Source organism: Heloderma suspectum, chromosome 3, assembly GCF_057233095.1.
Source record: "Heloderma suspectum isolate Gila_16-S chromosome 3, 16-S_ref, whole genome shotgun sequence".
NCBI lineage: Eukaryota > Metazoa > Chordata > Lepidosauria > Squamata > Helodermatidae > Heloderma > Heloderma suspectum.
This window is the reverse complement of record NC_139460.1, coordinates 9,940,266-9,957,923: the sequence shown is the minus strand read 5'-3', so window position 1 is coordinate 9,957,923 and position 17,658 is coordinate 9,940,266. Positions and strand designations below refer to the sequence as shown.

The window sequence follows — 17,658 nt, the reverse complement described above, 5'->3', positions numbered from 1 at the left end:
TATTTTTTTCTTTCTTTTTCCTAAGAGGGAGGGCGATGGACTATAAAGTAAGGCTGCTGTACGTTACAGGTTTCTGCCCAGCTTTACCGATCTCGGCTTCCCCGAGCCATATGTCTGGATGTTAATCAGGAGGCAAAGCGGGGCGGGCGGATTTCTGCCCGCGCCCAGAAGAGGCGCGAATTCGGATCGAGGACTGGGCTGGCCAGGTGCAGGTGCAGGTGGAATGACAAAAGCGAAACCTGGGCTGGTGGGCCGCCTTTAAGAAGGACAGAAAGGTGCAAACGCCCACGGGGCTTTCTGGCAAACGCCGGGCTACGGCATCGCTGCTCGAGTGGGAGGGGGCCCATCCTCTGCTGGGGGGGCACGCTGGCGCGACTCCGGAGCCGAAGCTGGAGAGCAGGGTGGAGCTGCGGATCCAAGCGAGGTTGGGCGCGCCGGGAAAGCGCGGGATGCAGCCAGCCGCGTCCTGGGCGGAGAAGGGCTCGCCCGCTTCCCGGGGCTGTGCCGAGCCGCGCGCCGGCCGCGTTACAGGTGCTGGCCGGGCGTGGCCGCCGCGCAGCGCTGGCGCGTTCTGTTGTTTGGGTGGGGAGCCCCTGCTCGCCGAGGGTCCGCTCCGCTCCCCCTCCGGACCCTCTAGTGGCGCGAGCGAGAGCTGCACGCCGAGCAGAAGCTCTCCGACGCCGCCTCCGGGGCCGGCAGAGCCGCAGGTCCTTTGGGCGACCCGCTGCACGGGAGCCCAGCCCGGGCCCGTTTCACACGTGACGCGCGGGGCAAACCCCGGCCCCGTGGGCGCTTATAAGGGGGAGGGCAGTGCTTCGCCCCCCCCCAAAAAAACTAAAGCCCCAGTATAGATTTACGCTCCGTGCCCTTTGTAAAACAAAAAAACGAGGACACGGATTTTTGCGTAAGGGTTGCACGTGCCAATGTCTGTGCACAGATGCAAATTTGGAAATAACGGCTATACTTTGAATCGTGGGGTTGGAAGGGGCCTGTAAGGCCATCAGGCATCCCTGGCAGATGGCTGTCCAGCCTCGTCTTGAACGCCTCCACTGTGGGAGAGCCCACCACCTCCCCAGGGAATAGAGTGGAAATGCAGTAATGAGGGGATCGCTGGATCATGGAGAAAGCAAGAGAATTCCAGAAGAATGTCTATTTCTGCTTCATTGACTACACTAAAGCCTTTGATTGTGTGGATCACAACAAACTCTGGCAAATTCTGAAAGAGATGGGGGTACCAGACCGTCTCCTGAGAAACCTGTACAGGGGTCGAGAAGCAACAGTAAGAACCAGACATGGAACAACCGATTGGTTCAAAATTGGGAAAGGAGTACGACAAGGCTGTATATTGTCGCCCTGCTTATTTAACTTATATGCAGAGTACATAATGAGAAACGCCGGGTTGCATGAATCACAGGTCGGAATTAAGATTGCCGGGAGAATTATCAACAACCTCAGATACGCAGATGATACCACCCTAATGGCAGAAAGTGAAGAGGATCTAAAGAGCCTCTTGTTGAGGGTGAAAGAGGAGAGTGCAAAAGCTGGTTTGAAACTCAGCATTAAAAAAACTAAGATCATGGCATCTGGCCCTATCACTTCCTGGCATATAGAAGGGGAAGAAATGGAAGCAGTGGCAGATTTTATTTTCTTGGGCTCCAAGATCACCGCAGACGCTGACTGTAGCCATGAAATTAAAAGACGCTTGCTCCTTGGGAGGAAAGCTATGGCCAACCTAGACAGCACAGTAAGAAGCAGAGACATCACCTTGCCGACAAAGGTCCGTCTAATCAAAGCTATGGTTTTCTCAGTAGCAACGTATGGCTGTGAGAGCTGGACTATAAGGAAGGCTGAGCGCCGAAGAATTGATGCTTTCGAACTGTGGTGCTGGAGAAGACTCTTACGAGTCCCCTGGACTGCAAGGAGGTCAAATCAGTCCATCCTAAAGGAAATCAACCCTGAGTGCTCATTGGAAGGACAGAGACTGAAGCTGAAGCTCCAATATTTTGGCCACCTAATGCGAAGAGAAAACTCCCTGGAAAAGACCCTGATGCTGGGAAAGACTGAAGGCAAGAGGAGAAGGGGACAGCAGAGGATGAGATGGCTAGATAGCATCACTGATGCCATGAATATGGACTTGAGCACGCTCCGGGAGAGAGCAGAGGACAGGAAGGCCTGGCGTGCTATGGTCCATGGGGTCACGAAGAGTCGGACATGACTGAACGACTGAACAACAACAACAAAAATGAGGGGATGGCTGTGACCCGCGTCCCTCCCCTTTCTGTCTGCTGTCGAGGTGCTAACTGTGGATGGACAACTTCAAGCCCCCCTTGCTCTCCCTTAGGGCTTTTTTAAAACTTTAACTAGACTTGGACTGAGCGCAGGCCTTCAAATAGAGAACTGTCCTCTGTAAAGTAGGACACATGGCCACTCTAAACCTGGGCCTGCTGTTGAGTCAGCCAGTCCTGGCTCTGCCAGTGTGCAGATAACACTAATGGCATGCTTGTTTGCAGCCACTCTGTAGGGTTTTTTTTAAGGCGTCAACCTAAACATCTATCAAGAGCTTCCCCAAAGCCGCAGACCACTCCCTGCATCAAGTGCATGTGTGAATGAGTCATTGTGGACAGAGCTTGTATATTGCCTCGAGTGACATCAAACACAGTGATTTACCACAGAGACCATTCACACATTTTGAGTGCCCGGTGTGGGAGAGATCAAATAATGCTGCCCATGTGTGTGAAAAACCCTCTTTCTTTGCCTTGCTCCCCTTTCACCGAGAATAGCCTTCCTCAGCCCAGTGCCCTCCAGATGTGTTGAGCTGCAGGCCCTGTCGTTCCTACCCAGCATAATGGCTGTTTTTCAAAATTGGGGTGGGATCTTTATCTCCAACAAGCTGGCTGCCAAGCAAAATTCAACAGGTAAAGCTTGCTCTGCATGGAAGCTGTATACTACCTTAGAGGTGTCCGTGATAAAGATATATAGAATTGTGCATGGTGTGGAGAAAGCAGATGAGGAGAGGTTTTTCTTCCTTTCTCATAATACTACAACCCACTCAGGTCATCCCATGAAGCTGAAGGGTGGGAGATTCAGGACAGATCAAAGGAAGTCCCTCTTCACACAGCACAGAGTGAAACTATGGAATTCGCTACCACAGGATGTGGTGATGGCCACCAGTTTGGATGGCTTCAAAAGGGGGTTGGGCAAATTCCTGGAGGAGAAGGCTATCAGTGGCTACTAGTCCTGGTGGCTATATGCTACCTCCAGGAGCAGAGGCAATACGCCTGTATACACCAGTTGCTGGGAAACACGACTACGAAGGTACCGTTGCACTCATGTCGTACTTTTGAGTTTCCCACAGGCAGCTGGTTGGCCACATGGAAACAGAACTCTGGTCTAAATTGGCCTTAGGTCTGATCCAGCACAGCTCTTACATTCTTACAGGCACTGACCAAATTGGCTTTTGCAGGAATTTGACCAAGAGTGGCTTCTAAAATCATTCCCCTGCCTCTCCAGATCTAAAGTACCCTGGGAAATGTAGGGCTGGAGGTTAAGCCACAACTGCACATATTGGGGTAGGATTGCACCATTATGCCTCCAGCCTCCGTCTGTTTGTGTGCGCAGGTGGATGGGGGCACTGGGCTTTTGCCAGAGGTGACGGGGGTGGTTGTCTCATCAATAATGGATTCTAAATGGTTCATGCGTTGCTGTGTAATGTTAAAATTGAGTGGGTGCACTTCCCCACCCAGTCCCTGTTCTTGCCATAAAGGGGGGCTGCCAAGTCCAGTTCTCTGTATTGAGTCTAAAATATCCTGATCCACAGTGGCAACAGATGCAGTGCAATCCTGTATGAATCTACTTGGACATAAGCTCCACTGAGTCCAATGGGACTTGTGTCACGTTCCTTCCCCTCCCTTTGCAATCAACACAGTCCAGGAAACAAAACTTCAGGCCAACACTGCTTTATTAGTAAAGGACTAGCTTCTTTACAAATGCATATTCTAGTAAACTCTCAGACTGCGTAGAACCAGCTAATCCACACATCTACGAATATCAGTAGAGGAGATGAAGGGGAAGTTAGAGAAGTTGCCAGCAGTCTGGGCATGAACTTCATGGCCAGACTTGCTTTGCAGGGATGCCCCTCCCTTAGGGTGAGTCCCTCCTATGTTAGCTTCCATGAGTGGCCAACCTGGTGGAGTGTCTGCCCTGCCCCTAGCTTTTCCCGCTTTGCTCTGCGACAGACCCTAGCATCTCTCAAGTCATGCCCCTCGCCCTCCTCCTCCAAAACTTGAGTTCTCATGGTGGAGGAATGGGGGAGCCGTTCAGGCTGGGCCATCCATGTGTCATGGTCTTGGGAAGAAAGTCTTGCCGTATCTGGGCTCAGCAGGGAGGGTGCCTCCCTCTGTTCCCATCCTGATTCTGAAGCTGAGCTGCCAGACATCTCCACATGCTCAGATTCATTCCTGACAACTTCTTCCTAGGGAAGTGTGCAGAGGATTTGCAGCCTAAGTGAGGTATTATGAATCAGCAAAGTCTGACTTGGCAGTGAAATCCTGCCAGGACCGATGGTGAAATTGCAACAGCTCAGGTGATGGATGGAAGGGCTGTGTCTGTGCCGCTATTAGTCAAGATGTTGGCTGGCTGAGGCCTGTATTCCTAATGTAGGAGTCCAGGCTTCGCTCCAGTTTCTCAGGGACCCTGACACAGCTTGGCTTAGTTAGGAGGGTTTCTTCAGCAACGAGCAGAATGATCAGCGGTTTGGCTGGAGTGCCTGCCCTACGTGGCAGGGGTACTGAACCTCTTTCAGCCCGAGGGCCAAATTCCATTGGGGAGAACCTCTCAGGGGCCACGTTGCAGTGGTGGGCTGGGCCGGGCAAAAGGGGCAGTGCCAAAATACCAGCATATTTTAGATCAAGGGCACAGTCCAATGGGGATTAGTTGTCTGCCTCTGGACTCGGAGGCCACCGCCTCTCCAATGCAGGGCAGGTGCTTTGGCCACCCTGCATTTGTGGCTAGACAGCCGATTTTGGTTGTCTAGCCAGGGTGGCTCAGAGTAGTGGGGAGGCTGGATGGCACATAGGAAGTGTCGTACCGGTGTTTCCACTCGCCCCCAGGAACACCTCCTTTTACCCCACTCCGCACTGCTCTTCCAAGCGCAGAGCCGGGGACAAACCACGCTGCCTACGAGGGGGTGTGGAGGTGGTTCCCGGAAAATGAAAAATCCCATGGTCATCCAGCCACTGTCTAGCGGCCATAGGATTGCACCCTAAACCTCTTACTGCCAGGAACTCAGCCTTAGGAAAGGCATTTTAGGGCACAATCCTATGCATGTTTAGACAGAAAAAAGCTCTAAACTCCCAGCATGCCCCATGGTTGGCTGGAGCATGGTGGGAGTTGTAGGGCTTTTTTTTCCCTTTTTTTAAAAAAATCTAAACATGCATAGGATTGTGCCCTTAATCTTTCAGAATTGGGGGTGGGGGGGACACGCCAAAGCCACGGAACCACCAAATGATTGTTAGTCAGAGGAAATGGGGGGGGAGAAGAAGTGGGGCATAACCATCTGGAGAACCCCCGAGAGCCAGATTGGGGTGGAAGGCTGAAAGGTTTGGGGGGGGCGTTAGTTTAGAAATGAGATACCTAAGGTGCGAGTTTATAAAAGTATGCACAGGGATGGAGAAAGTGGACTTCTTTCTCCTCTTCTCCCATGATGGGAGAACCGAATGGACTTGGCTGCACAGTCCTCAGCAATACAGTTGCCCTGCTGGATGTGTCCCATGCATTGCTTAGCCCAGATAATGGCAGTCATAATCCTTCGGGAAAGGGGCTTATGGCGACCTGGTGTAGCCACGGTTGCCTAGGCATACTGTTTTAATTCTTTAAATTTGGAGTAGAGGAACAAGTGACTAATGCATACCAGTCATTAAAGCAACCTAACCGTTTTGGTCTTTGGAGCAGACGTGACAGGTGAAATAGCACCGTGCATTATTTCTGCAGAACAAATTGTTTTTATTAGTAGGGCTCAAACATTTAAAAGGAACAGGGAGGAGGTGCACCCGTCCTTCAAAGGAATGTAATGTAGGAAACGTTCTGAAATGGCAGGGCACTGCTGCGGGGGCGAGAGGTTAAGTCCTCTTGAGCTCTGTGTATTGGCCCCAGGAGCGTAGCCAAGTCGTTTGTAGTGTTAGAGGGGCCTAGAGATCCATAACGCTTGCTTAAGTTCATTATTGGTGCAATTCCCATGCTGGTAGGCCTCCGCGCATGTGCAGATGAGTCAAAAGGCCGATAACAGCCTTCTTGGTGCATTCCTTGCTAATGAGGAGAGTCCTTATCTCTGATGTGCCTGGGAAGCAGAGTTCGTTTACAGGTGGCTGTGCCTGAAAACCAAACACTTCTAGCCTACGCTGGGAATGAACGCGAGAGGCGCGTGCTGCTGAAACACTGCTTATTGCTAACCTGTAGAGTATAAGACCCATTGTACCCAGTGGCTCGGGGTCGAGAGAAGCTGTCTGATCCAACCATTGGGTACGCGTGCGTGCTGTAAGTTACCCAATAAAGTCTCCTTGTAAGTAAACGGTTGAGTCTGATTTATCACTGTCTTGGCACCTCTAACCTAAGAGTTCAACGCCCATGGCTGGGGCAATACACTCTGGACTGATTGCTTTATTTTTTACATTACAAACTGAGTTGGATCATGGGCCCATGTGGTCAGCATCAGTGGAGGCTGGTGGTCCGATGCCAGTGAGTGGTGAATCCGCTCTGGGTTTCAGTCAGAACTCTAAAGGAACTGTCCACGGTTTCCACACCTTGGATAGCTCCTGTAGAGATCTGACTGGTTCTGACTGAAACCTGGTGCAGATTCACCACCCCACTGACATCAGAGCCACCAGCCTCCACTGGTCCGTGTTGTCTCCTCTGGCTGGCATTAGCTTTCCAGAGTCACAGAAATGTCATCCACAACCCTGGAGATGCTAGGGATTCAACCTGGAACCTTGTGCATGCAAGGTACGGGCTCAAGCACTGTGCTGTAGTAGCTCCTCTCCGTTTTCCTTTACAACGGCTGCATAAGTAGAGCCGAGGAGTGCCCATTCCGGTAAGTACTTGGACAAGCAAGCAAACGCTAAAGCAGGGGTAGGCAACGTTTTGGGGGCATGCGCACATTTGGCAATTTGGGAAACTGTCTGCGGTACCACCACAAAATGGCTGCCATGGAAGGCATAGCAAAGGACAAGTAACCTGCCCTACATACTGAGTACAAGTTGGAAATGGGGTCTGAACCCCAATGTACTAAACAATTCCCTTGAACCCACAGTTTTCAGCACCAACAGAAACCTATTTCACAGCAATTCCAGCTGCTGGTAAGAAAATGACTTTTTTTTCTTAAAGTGGGTGTCACGTTCCCGTGGCCCCCACCTTCCTCATGCACACACACAAGAAGAGAGGGTTCAGTCTCATGCCTTTAATTCACTATCTGCAGGTTCATTACAGATGCAAATCTTCGAAGACTCTCAGGCTACAAAGGAATAACAGCAGGGATTCCAAATGGGAGCTACGATGGTGCCCGTTTGAACAAGGACTTGCTGGATAGAGTAACGTAGGGAGGGAAACCCCTCCTTTCCAGTGATGCTCCCCTACGTTGACCCTCACGCATCCCAACCGGGTTGGCCGTCTGAGCTCCGCCTCTGACTTTTCCCGCTTCGCTCTGCGCCGCAGTCTAGCATCCCTCAGATCACACCCTGTGCTCTCCTCCTCCTGGGTTCTCATGGAGGAGGGAGAGGGGGGGCTTCAGGCCCAGCCATCTGGGTGTTAGCATCCTGAGAAGCATGCCTATCCATATCTGAACTCGCTCGGGAAGATGCCTCCCCTGGTTCTGGCTGTTTCCCTTCTGAATCTGAACTGCTAACTATCTCCATACGCTCAGAATCAATCCTGACAGTGGGAGGGGTAGGGTGCCTTGGCAGGTGCCAGAAATGTATCCAAGGGGTGGCATTGGTGCCTGCAGGAGGCACGTCGCCCACCCCTGCACTAAAGCAGTATTCAATTGTCTTAAAGCAGGGGTGTTGGACCTCCGGTCTGAGGGCCAAATCTGGCCCTCCAGGGTCCCCCAGATGACCACGCCCCTTCCCCCTGGCTCCACCCCTTTCCCTAAACCACCAATCATTTGGTGGTTTCTCAGTTTTTGCGCAGTTTTTCCTTCTTGTAAAAGGTTGAAATGCCTCTCCTAAAGCTTAGTTATGGTCAGTAAGAGTGTTACGCTAGAATATGCTGGTATTTTTGACCCCACCCCCTTTGCTTTTGGGCCCACGAACCACGAGAATGCAGCCCCTGAGAGCTTCTCCAAAGCTAAATTGGCTGAAAGAGGTTCAATACCCAATCTTAGAAGAAGGCCAAAACTCCTTGGTTGGTGTTACAACCGAAGGTACATGCCTGTGACAATTACATAACCACGTTATGGTCCGATAAAAGCAGCAGTGCTAGCAAGTGATGGTATATGGGGTATGGGCAAAGCATCACCCGTGACTTCCAGTGGTGGTACGAGTGCTGGATTCCCATTCATGGCAATATATATGACCGAGATGATATTGCTGTATGTTGCAATTTTAGTATTTCCTCTCTTTAAAAACATGGTATCACCTTGTCAGCCATAGTAATGCTGATTTGATCTTAACGCTGTTTGTATTTGGCAAGCTGTATTCTGAACTGCATGCTTGCGGAGGAAGCGCAGGGGGCAACTATACAGGGATCGTTGGTTTTCTCTGTATATGCACTTAACCCTTCCTGTATCTGCCCTATAAATCCTGCTCCTACTCTCTCTCTCTCTGGGCTACTTTATCTCAGACTCGCTTCTGGTCTCTGAGCCCACCTGAGGGAAAAACAGTGACAACGCAGCTTGAGGAGCCTTTTTTAGGGGAGGATGGGGGAGCAGGGTCAAGTGGCCACCTCCCTCCTGTTATTTCTCCCTTGCAAATGCTCCTGCATTAAAGTTGCATGTGAAACAAGGGATTGGGGAACCTTGTTTGTTTTGTCTGGTGGCATTCCACGCTGGTTCTCTTCCATTTCTGTATGTTATGTCTCGGATATTCCCAAGCTCTTAAGACAAAAACCATGAGATTTCTCTGATTATTGCAGTGACCTCCAGATGGGCTGAGAGTCAAGGCAGTTGCTGGCATTTATTCTAAGAAATCAGCCTTAAGAATTAGATCCATTAGTGTGATGAGCAAGGATTACCTTGGCTAGCGGGTGGCGGTAAACGGCTGAGTCCGGTTTAATTTCCAGCCATGTGTAAGAATGGGCAGGCATAATTCGCTTCCACACCTGTCTAGCCAAGCAAACTAATCACTTCTTTTGGCACTTCACTCCAGTGATTTTGCAGCAAGGAGTTTTCATTTGCCCTTTCCTCCCCATCCGCACGCTTCTTTTATCCTTCGATCTCTTCCCTCTATCGCTTTCTCTCTTTTTTTTAATAAAACACCTTTGCCCTGATGGGTTGACAGTCTGCAGCCATAGAGAAACCAGTTCCTTTCCTCCCCACTTTTTTGGTTTCTGGAGTGCTTTTGTCATTAGCGTTAATTATTTAATACCCATTGAACGCTTTGAAGATGCCAAGGGCTTCTAAAGTGCTATTGTTACTGTGTGTGTGCGTGCGGGGAGATCAAACAGTTACTGGAAGCCATGAAGGCAGAACTGGACAGACGCTTTTACGACTGTCGTTCCAAATGTCAAAATAAATAGCGTGTCTTTGGACTCGTTCTTGGAAGGTTGTGGAGCCTTTTACAAAGGCTGAAACTATGGCTGTGCTCCAGAAAACAGCTTTGTAAATAAAAGGGTCTAGAAGGGCAGGTTGAGGGTAACTAGGAACTGTTTAGCTTAGAGCAATAGAAGTTAGGTGCTTCCAAAAGTTGAGCATTAGGTCTGCTGGTTCTTGAAAGAAGAACATCAGAAGAACCCTGCTGGATCAGACCAAAGGCCCATCTCAGTCAGCATGTATTTTCCCACAGTGGCCAACCACATGCTTCTGGGAAACACCCTAGTAGGACATGTGTGCGATTAGCCACCTCCCACTCATGTTCCCCAGCAACTGATATTCAGAGGCATATTGCCTCTGATTCTGGAGGTACCAGACAGTAGCCACCTTGACTACTATCAACTGATAGCCTTCTCCTCCATGAATTTGTCTAATCCCCTATCATAGTTCCTGGATGGAGCCAGGGTGGTGCCTGGTTGTTTGATGTGGCTTTGGGAGGGAGACAAGTGGCTTTAAGTATGTTCAGGGAAGGGTACAGTGCAAAAGCTGTCTGCTCGCCTAAGGCGCATAGCCAAAAAGAAAAGACGGTCTGGGAGGGGATTTGGCCTTGCCTGTGTTTCGTGTCTGTTGGTCCCTCCTCCAACCTCCTTGCCTTCAAAAGACGCTTCTGTCTCTTTCATGTCTTTCCCAATCATGAAAAAGTCTACACCAGCCTTCCTCAAGTTAGTTCCCTACAGATGGTGGGGAACATGGAATGTGCAGAGGTTGGGGTCAGTGAGCATGGCCCTGCTCTCCCCTCCTATTTCTGGCACATGTGGACAGGGCTTGACTCACTCGCCATGAACAAGCTTCCCTCAAAGACAGCTTGACGAACGTTCCTTGTCGCGAATCTTCCTCTGCGCAACACAGCTACGGGACTGCGTTGGGTGTGCCCTAGGCTGCTGCCTTGGTTGGTGTGTTGGGCAGTGACAAAGCACAACAAGTTTGTCTGTTACCAGTGTACGGCGCCGGCCCTACGATTCGGCGGAGTGAGGTGATTGCTTCAGCCGACAGATGCTGGAGGCAGCAATGGAAGCCTCCTCCTTTCTCCTGAAATCCCTAATTGTTCTCTCCATTGGAGGATGGAGCTCTGTATGCCACACAGCCTGTCCTTGCCCCACTAAACTACCCTGCTGCTTCAGGCATAGTGGAGGATACTATCCCGTAGCCAGTATGATTTAACTGCTAATCCAGCTGGCTTCAGTACATGGAGTGGGAAGGGGACACCATCTTTTCTGTTGCCTCAGTCAGCAAAGTGTGTTGGGCTGGCTCTGCCTGTGTAAAATAAGGCCCTAGTTCTCATTGAGGGGGCAAACCAGTGTCTAGGGTGTATCGCTTGAGACTGCAGGTGGCTATCCTGCATATAGATCTCATAGAATCATAGGGTTGGAAGGGGCCTACAAGATCATCGACTCCAACCCCCTGCTCAGTGCAGGAAGCCTGATTCCCAGGCGGTCTCCAAGTACTAACCAGGGCTGACCCTGCTTAGCTTCTGAGATCAGACAAGATCAGGCACATCCAGGCCTTTGCTCGACAGGGTATTAAGCAACAAGATATGCTCATAGGGTTTTTTCCCGCCACTCAGTGGTGAAAATAGGGGAGGGCACTACAGTATTGAGACTAGGATAAACTCTAGCAAGTATATATGGTTGTATTGGTATACATTTTCCTTACTGTTTACTCTCACCCAGTATTCCCCAACCTGGTGCCCTCCAGATGTTTTGGACTACAACTCCCACCATTCCTGTCCATTGGCCATGCTTGCTAAAGTCCAAAACATCTGGAGGGCACCCAGTTGGGGAAGTTTCTAACTCATTCCAAATGATTACAGCCACATAAGGAAGTAAGTCCCACCAAACCCATTATACTTACTCATAGCTAAGAATACACAGACAGAATAGGGCTGCAACCCTTCCTTTGTGTAAAATACATTTTAAAAATCATTGCTTCAAAGTCCTGTATTAAAATGTAGGTGAATTCAAAGGGTTCTGGTGTGTGGGCGTTTCTTTCAAAAATTGGTAAGAATTTAGTAATAATAATAATAGAGAGAACATGTGTTTAAAAGCCTTCAATCCCAGACCAATTACCTGTCAACATTTGCAAGAATGTCACTCGGTTGACTTTTATGGAAATACCTTGCCAAGGATCGATTTTGCTTTATGCAAAAAAGTTTTTTCCCCTTGTGGCTGCCATCCAAAGCGAAGGCGTTGAATGTTTGAATGTGTGTTGCTTTGCAGGAAAGAGGGCGTGCATGGTTGCACTCGGTTCTTTGTTTTGAAATCTGAAGATTTTTTGTCAGGCAAGTGTCAAAACCAGGAACACAGTTCTACAAGACGTAATCCATGTGACCACATTTTTTCCTGCATAGCTCAGTAGCAAACTGGCAGGTGTGAAGGAACGTGTGGGTTACGATACTGGAAAGTGAAAACAGTCCAAATCCTGAGGGTGGGGGGAGGTGATCACAACTTGTGGGGAGGCAGAAGTACAGTTCTGGGCTCAGATTGCCACCTTGTGAAATCATCAAGTTGTAAGAAGGGGCCGGGATTGTGTAGCAGTTAAGGGACTGGGCCATGAATTGCGATGTCCCTGGTTTATATTAGAGCTGTGCGCAGATGGCCTCTCAAAATTCTCCACCCTATTTGTGGGCAGAGAAATTGGGGGGACAATTCCATCGAATTTCTCCTAGGGGAGGAGAAATTCTCCCACAGTTTCTCACAGATAGGGCTCACTATTGGCAGGGGTTGTGCCACAGGCCCTTTCTTTTTGCCTAAGGGTTTTGAGTTTGTTGCACTGCTTCTGTAGGTGGCAATACCATCACCTGTGGTGAGGCTTTCACTTTTCTGAGGCAAAATTTTGAATTTCCTTTGGTGGTATTTTTGAGCTTACCAAATCACGGCGAGGTGGCTGAGGGCACTGTGTGTGTTTTCTCTCCCTATTACACATCTGTCCATTGCTCTGCAGCCTCCCAGGCCGCCTGCAATTCCTGAACTGAAAAAGCCGCATGGGAGGAATTGCCTCACAAGGTCTTCCTCATGATGGCTTTAACTGAAGTGCGGGAAGCCGAGGAGGCTACAGGCTGCCACAGAGACTACTGTACAATGATGGTCAGGACACTCATGCACCCTCCTCAGCCACCTCACAAGTAAGGTAAACCCACGAACCCCAAACGCCATGAGAATTTCTCCAAAATTTCTCCGTTGAATTTCTTTTCAAAAGCAATTTCTTTTCTGTCAAATTGAATGAGAATGGTCAGGAAAAATTTATTTGTTTGTTTATTTCATTTCTATACCGCCCAATAGCCAGAGCTCTCTGGGCGGTTCACAAAAATTAAAACCGAAGAGCACACAATAAAACAATACAAAACATATAAAACATTAAAACCACAGTATAACAATACAACCAGAATAAAACCTAGCAGCAATGCAGGGATTTAAAATACAGATTTAAAACAGCAAAGCTAAAAGTCTAAAGAGCTAAAATGTTAAAATGCCTGGGAAAATAAAAAGGTCTTCACCTGGTGCCAGAAAAAATATAATGTAGGTGCCAGGCGAACCTCACTAGGGAGCTCATTGCACAGCAGGGGTGCCACAGCAGAAAAGGCCCTCCTCCTAGTAGTCACCTGCCTCGCTTCCTTTGGCAGGGGCTCACGGAGAAGGGCTGCTGCTGATGATCTTAAGGTCTGGGCAGGCACATATGGGAGGAGGCGATCCCTCAGATAACCTGGCCCCAAGCCACTAAGGGCTTTGAATGTTAATACCAGTACTTTGAATTGGGCCCAGAAATGGACTGGCAGCCAGCGCAGCTGGAAAAGTACTGGCGTAATATGAGCTCATTGGCCAGTCCCTGTTAACAATCTTGCTGCCCTATTTTGGACCAGCTGAAGTTTCCAGACAGTTTTCAAAGGCGGACCACATATAATATGGGAGAAATATTCGGCACAGCGCTGGTTTGAACATCACCACTGCCATGGATTCGCTAGGTGAGCGAAGGAAAGCCATTCGTTCCCCCCCCCCCCAGCTTCAGCCCTGCAATATAGTGAGAAATTAATACTGACATCAGAGCCCTGCTGGATCAGGCCAAAGGCGTATATAGCCCAGCATTCGAATTGCGCAGTGCACAACTACAATACCTATGGGACAGCCACAAGCAGGACATGAGCACAACAGCACCCTCCCATTAATGTTCCCCAGCAACTGGTGTACAGAAGCATGCCACCTTTGACCTTAGAGGTAGCCTCAGGGCCAGCGTCAAGGGCAGGCATGGTTGGGCGCCTGCCGAGGGCCCACACCCCAGCAGGGGCCCACTGGGAAGAGCCCCCTGCAGCTGCTCCTCTTTCCCATTCCAACTGGCTCGTTCACCCGCATCTTGCTTTGACACAGACAACGGTGGTTGTGAGGAGGAGGAGCTGCCGATGTCCCTGCCTCTTTGCTCACTGACTGTGTCTGTCAATCAAGCAAGTGGTGGTGGTGATGAAAAGGAGAAGGAAGAGGTATAGCCACTGGTGACCGTGGTGACAGAAGGAAGACTCGCTGAGGGGAGAGGAGGGGCCCGTGAAGGGTGTCTTGCCCGAGGGTCCTCAAAAACCTGGAGCCAGCCCTGGGTAGCATATAGCCATTATGGCTGGTAGCCATCGATAGCCATGTCCTCCATGAATTTGTATTTGTTGTTGTTCAGTCGTTATGTCGTGTCCGACTCTTCGTGACCCCATGGACCATAGCACGTCAGGCCTTCCTGTGGTCCTGTCTCTCCTGGAGTGTGCTCAAGTTCATATTCATTGCATCGGTGATGCTATCTAGCCATCTCATCCTCTGCTGTCCCCTTCTCCTTTTGCCCTCAATCTTTCCCAGCATCAGGGTCTTTTCCAGGGAGTTTTCTCTTCGCATTAGGTGGCCAAAATATTTGAGCTTCAGCTTCAGTCTCTGTCCTTCCAATGAGCAGTCAGGGTTGATTTCCTTGAGGATGGACTGATTTGACCTCCTTGCAGTCCAGGGGACTCGTAAGAGTCTTCTTCAGCACCACAGTTCGATTCTTTGGCGCTCAGCCTTCCTTATAGTCCAGCTCTCACAGCCATACGTTGCTACTGGGGAAGTGAATTTGTATACTGCCCCGTTAAAGCTGTCCAAGTTGGCGACCATCCCAACATCTTGTGGTAGCGAATCCCACGGCTTAACGATGCAATGCGTGAAGAAGCCCTTCCTTTTGTCTTTTGAATCTCCCTCCGTTCAGGTTCATTGGATGACACCAGGTTCTAGTATGAGAAAGGGAGGAAAAACTCCCTATCTGCTTTCTCCACACCAGGCATAATTTTATACGCCTCTATCATGTGTACCCTTACACACCTTTCTAAGGTGAACAGACTGAAACACTGTAGCCTTTCCTCCTTGGGGAGTTGCCCCTTGCTAATTTTGGTTGCTGTCTTCTACACTACAGACATTACAGGACTGTTGTAAGGAATTAAGCTGGTTAACACATGTGAAACACCTTGAATATTTGAAAGCACTTTACAAACGTTTAAGTGGTATTATTGTGCTGGTGGTGATGATCATGCTATCTCAGACTAAGAGTTCATCTTGTCCAGCCTCCCGTTTCCAATACTGGCCAAGGAGAAGGCTCAAACTTAAGAAGAAGAAGAATACTGGCCTCTGGACGGTCCCAGGAACAGAGCCAAGAGATTTCTGTTCTGGTGGGGCTGGGCTGGAGACAGAGTCTGTTATCAAAGCTATCTATTCACCTTAGGTTGATTAAAAAAAAAAAAAAAAAAAGCCAAGGTGGAAGGGAGACTGGGCTTGCCTCTTGCTTCTCTGGAATGAACCTACACATACACTACGATCAACAACTGAGGCCCTCCTCTGAGTGTCTCCTCCAAGGGAGGTTCAGAGGATGGCAGCAAGGGAGAAGGTCTTCTTGGTGGCGGCCCCCTTGATTGTGCAATACTCTCTCCAGCAAGGCCCGCCTGGTGCCAGCATTGTTATCTTTTCGGTGCCAGGTTAAGACTTTCCCCTGTCCCAGGCATTTGATGGCATATGGTGGGATCTTTACTGCATCCATTGACTTGCTTATGGTTGTCACTGATGTTTTAGTTGGTGGATGGGGTGGTGGTATTTTAGTGGATGATTGTCTTTAGCTGTTTTTAATGTATGTTTTAATTTTGTTGTAAGTCGCCTTGAGTCTTTTTTTGAGAAAGGCATCTAAGAAATAATAAGAATAACACAGGGAGCTGTATTATACCTTGTCCATCTAGCCAGTATGTCACTGTGACTGATCTGTGCACTATTTTCCAACGGTACCCAACAGATACTGAGTGAAAACATGCGACCCTGCCGAAGAGGAGATGATGGAACGCAGCTGCTAACTTTGCTCCCCAACATCCTGACATCACATCCTTGATCCTTGACCTGTGAAACAATGAGCTTCTTCATTTGGGTATCATCCTGCGCTCTTCCCATTGGAAATTCAAATCTGACACTATGTGCACCAGGCACGCTGCAAGAGGAACTGGGGAGGGGAGGGAGGGGAGGTACAATGAGAAAGTTGGGTATAATCAACTGTAGAATTTAAAAATGGTGTTTTTCTCTACCGGCTTCCCTCAGATCCAAGAGTTATTCATGAGCATAATGGTAAAAAGCTGCTCAAAATATACTTTGAATAAAGGAGGAAGATACACAAATGTCAGTCAAGCCGAAAGCAGTATGTCCAAGGACCAATTCCAATGGTGTTCTTTCCCAGAAGAGATTTTTTGAGATTGTTTTTGTGGAAGAAAATCTGGGGGAGCTGACGTGGGAAAACGTAGCACTATGATTTTTTAAATCCCTGTAAATTTTTCAAGAAAGAAAATGAGCAGAAACAGCAAGAGTGAGATTCTAGTACCCAGTTGGCAAAAATAAAACCAACAAGCCCTGAACCAGAGACTGTTCTATGACAGATGTATATATTCTGCCACCTTGGGGGCAAGGAATAGGAAAGGGTTGGGAGAGGTTTCCAAATTATTCATTACAATAATGAGACCTAGAAACATGCTTATACTAAAACAGTTTTGAAAAGATGTTGAACTCTGCCTTACGTGGCCAAATTTGCATGTGAACAGGCAGCCTTCACGTGGCCTGTTTATCTGCAGGAACAGGCCACATCAGGTGGGGGAGAAGACTTTCTTATGTGCCCTTCTTTGTACATCTTGCTGCTTGTCCTTAAATGTCTCTTATAGGGCATGAGGACTCCAAAGCAAGATAAATCATTTATGTTCAGCTCTGAGCATGACCCACCATGAGTAATGAATCCAGAGCTAAAAATGAACATGACTTTCCATGAGGATAATCAGCATTTGCAGACGGTGGTGGCACCACGTACAGCTGCGCAATCTGTTGCAGGTAGACGAGAATAGTTCCAACCGTGCTTGTTGGCTTCCGTCTCGTCAGCAATAAGTTTCTTAATTAGCCTTGGTGCATATGCCTGTCACGCACCATCCGCTTCAGATCTCACTGCATGGGGTGTTTTGTTGCTGTATTAGTGAGATCGTAGGGTGAAGACAGATGTAACCTGGCAGGGTAGTGGCAACCTTGGTGTTCTCTAAACAAACCTACTGTTCCTGGGGCAAGTGGTTCAAAACAAAAGGCTCTGTAGGTTTTTGATATGGTGCAGCCTGAACAGAGAAAACCTGGTGGTGTAGCGTTCTTCACCCTCCACATTCCATGGGTTAGTTTTTCAAGTGAAAGGCTAAGGGTGCAGTCCTATGCATGTTCACTTTTTTTGTCTAATCATACATAGGATTGCAACCTAAGTGTGTGATCTTTTATTTTTTAAGGCAAGGCAAACGGTCATGCATGAGTGTTCTACCTGATTCCCTAGGGGAGAGGCAAGGCTGAAGTTTGATTCAGTGTTTGGCTTCT

The 17,658-nt window shown here is 49.0% G+C and overlaps 1 protein-coding gene across 4 annotated transcripts in view; it reads left to right on the top strand.

Annotated features, from left to right (window-relative positions):
• GAB2 (GRB2 associated binding protein 2) overlaps positions 1 to 17,658 on the top strand; it is a 186,749-nt gene that overhangs the window by 1,135 nt on the left and 167,956 nt on the right. Inside the window, exon 1 of one of the 4 annotated variants that reach the window (XM_084842486.1) lies at positions 188 to 275. The exons of 2 other annotated variants lie outside the window; for them this stretch is intronic. Coding sequence is in view for 1 of the 2 variants with exons in the window: in XM_084842484.1 (XP_084698610.1) it covers positions 17,077 to 17,139 (63 nt within the window). In the remaining variant the exon portion in view is untranslated. Of the gene's footprint in view, positions 1 to 187; positions 276 to 16,986; positions 17,140 to 17,658 lie in introns of those variants that run through there. One more of the 4 variants, XM_084842484.1, reaches the window with a different exon arrangement.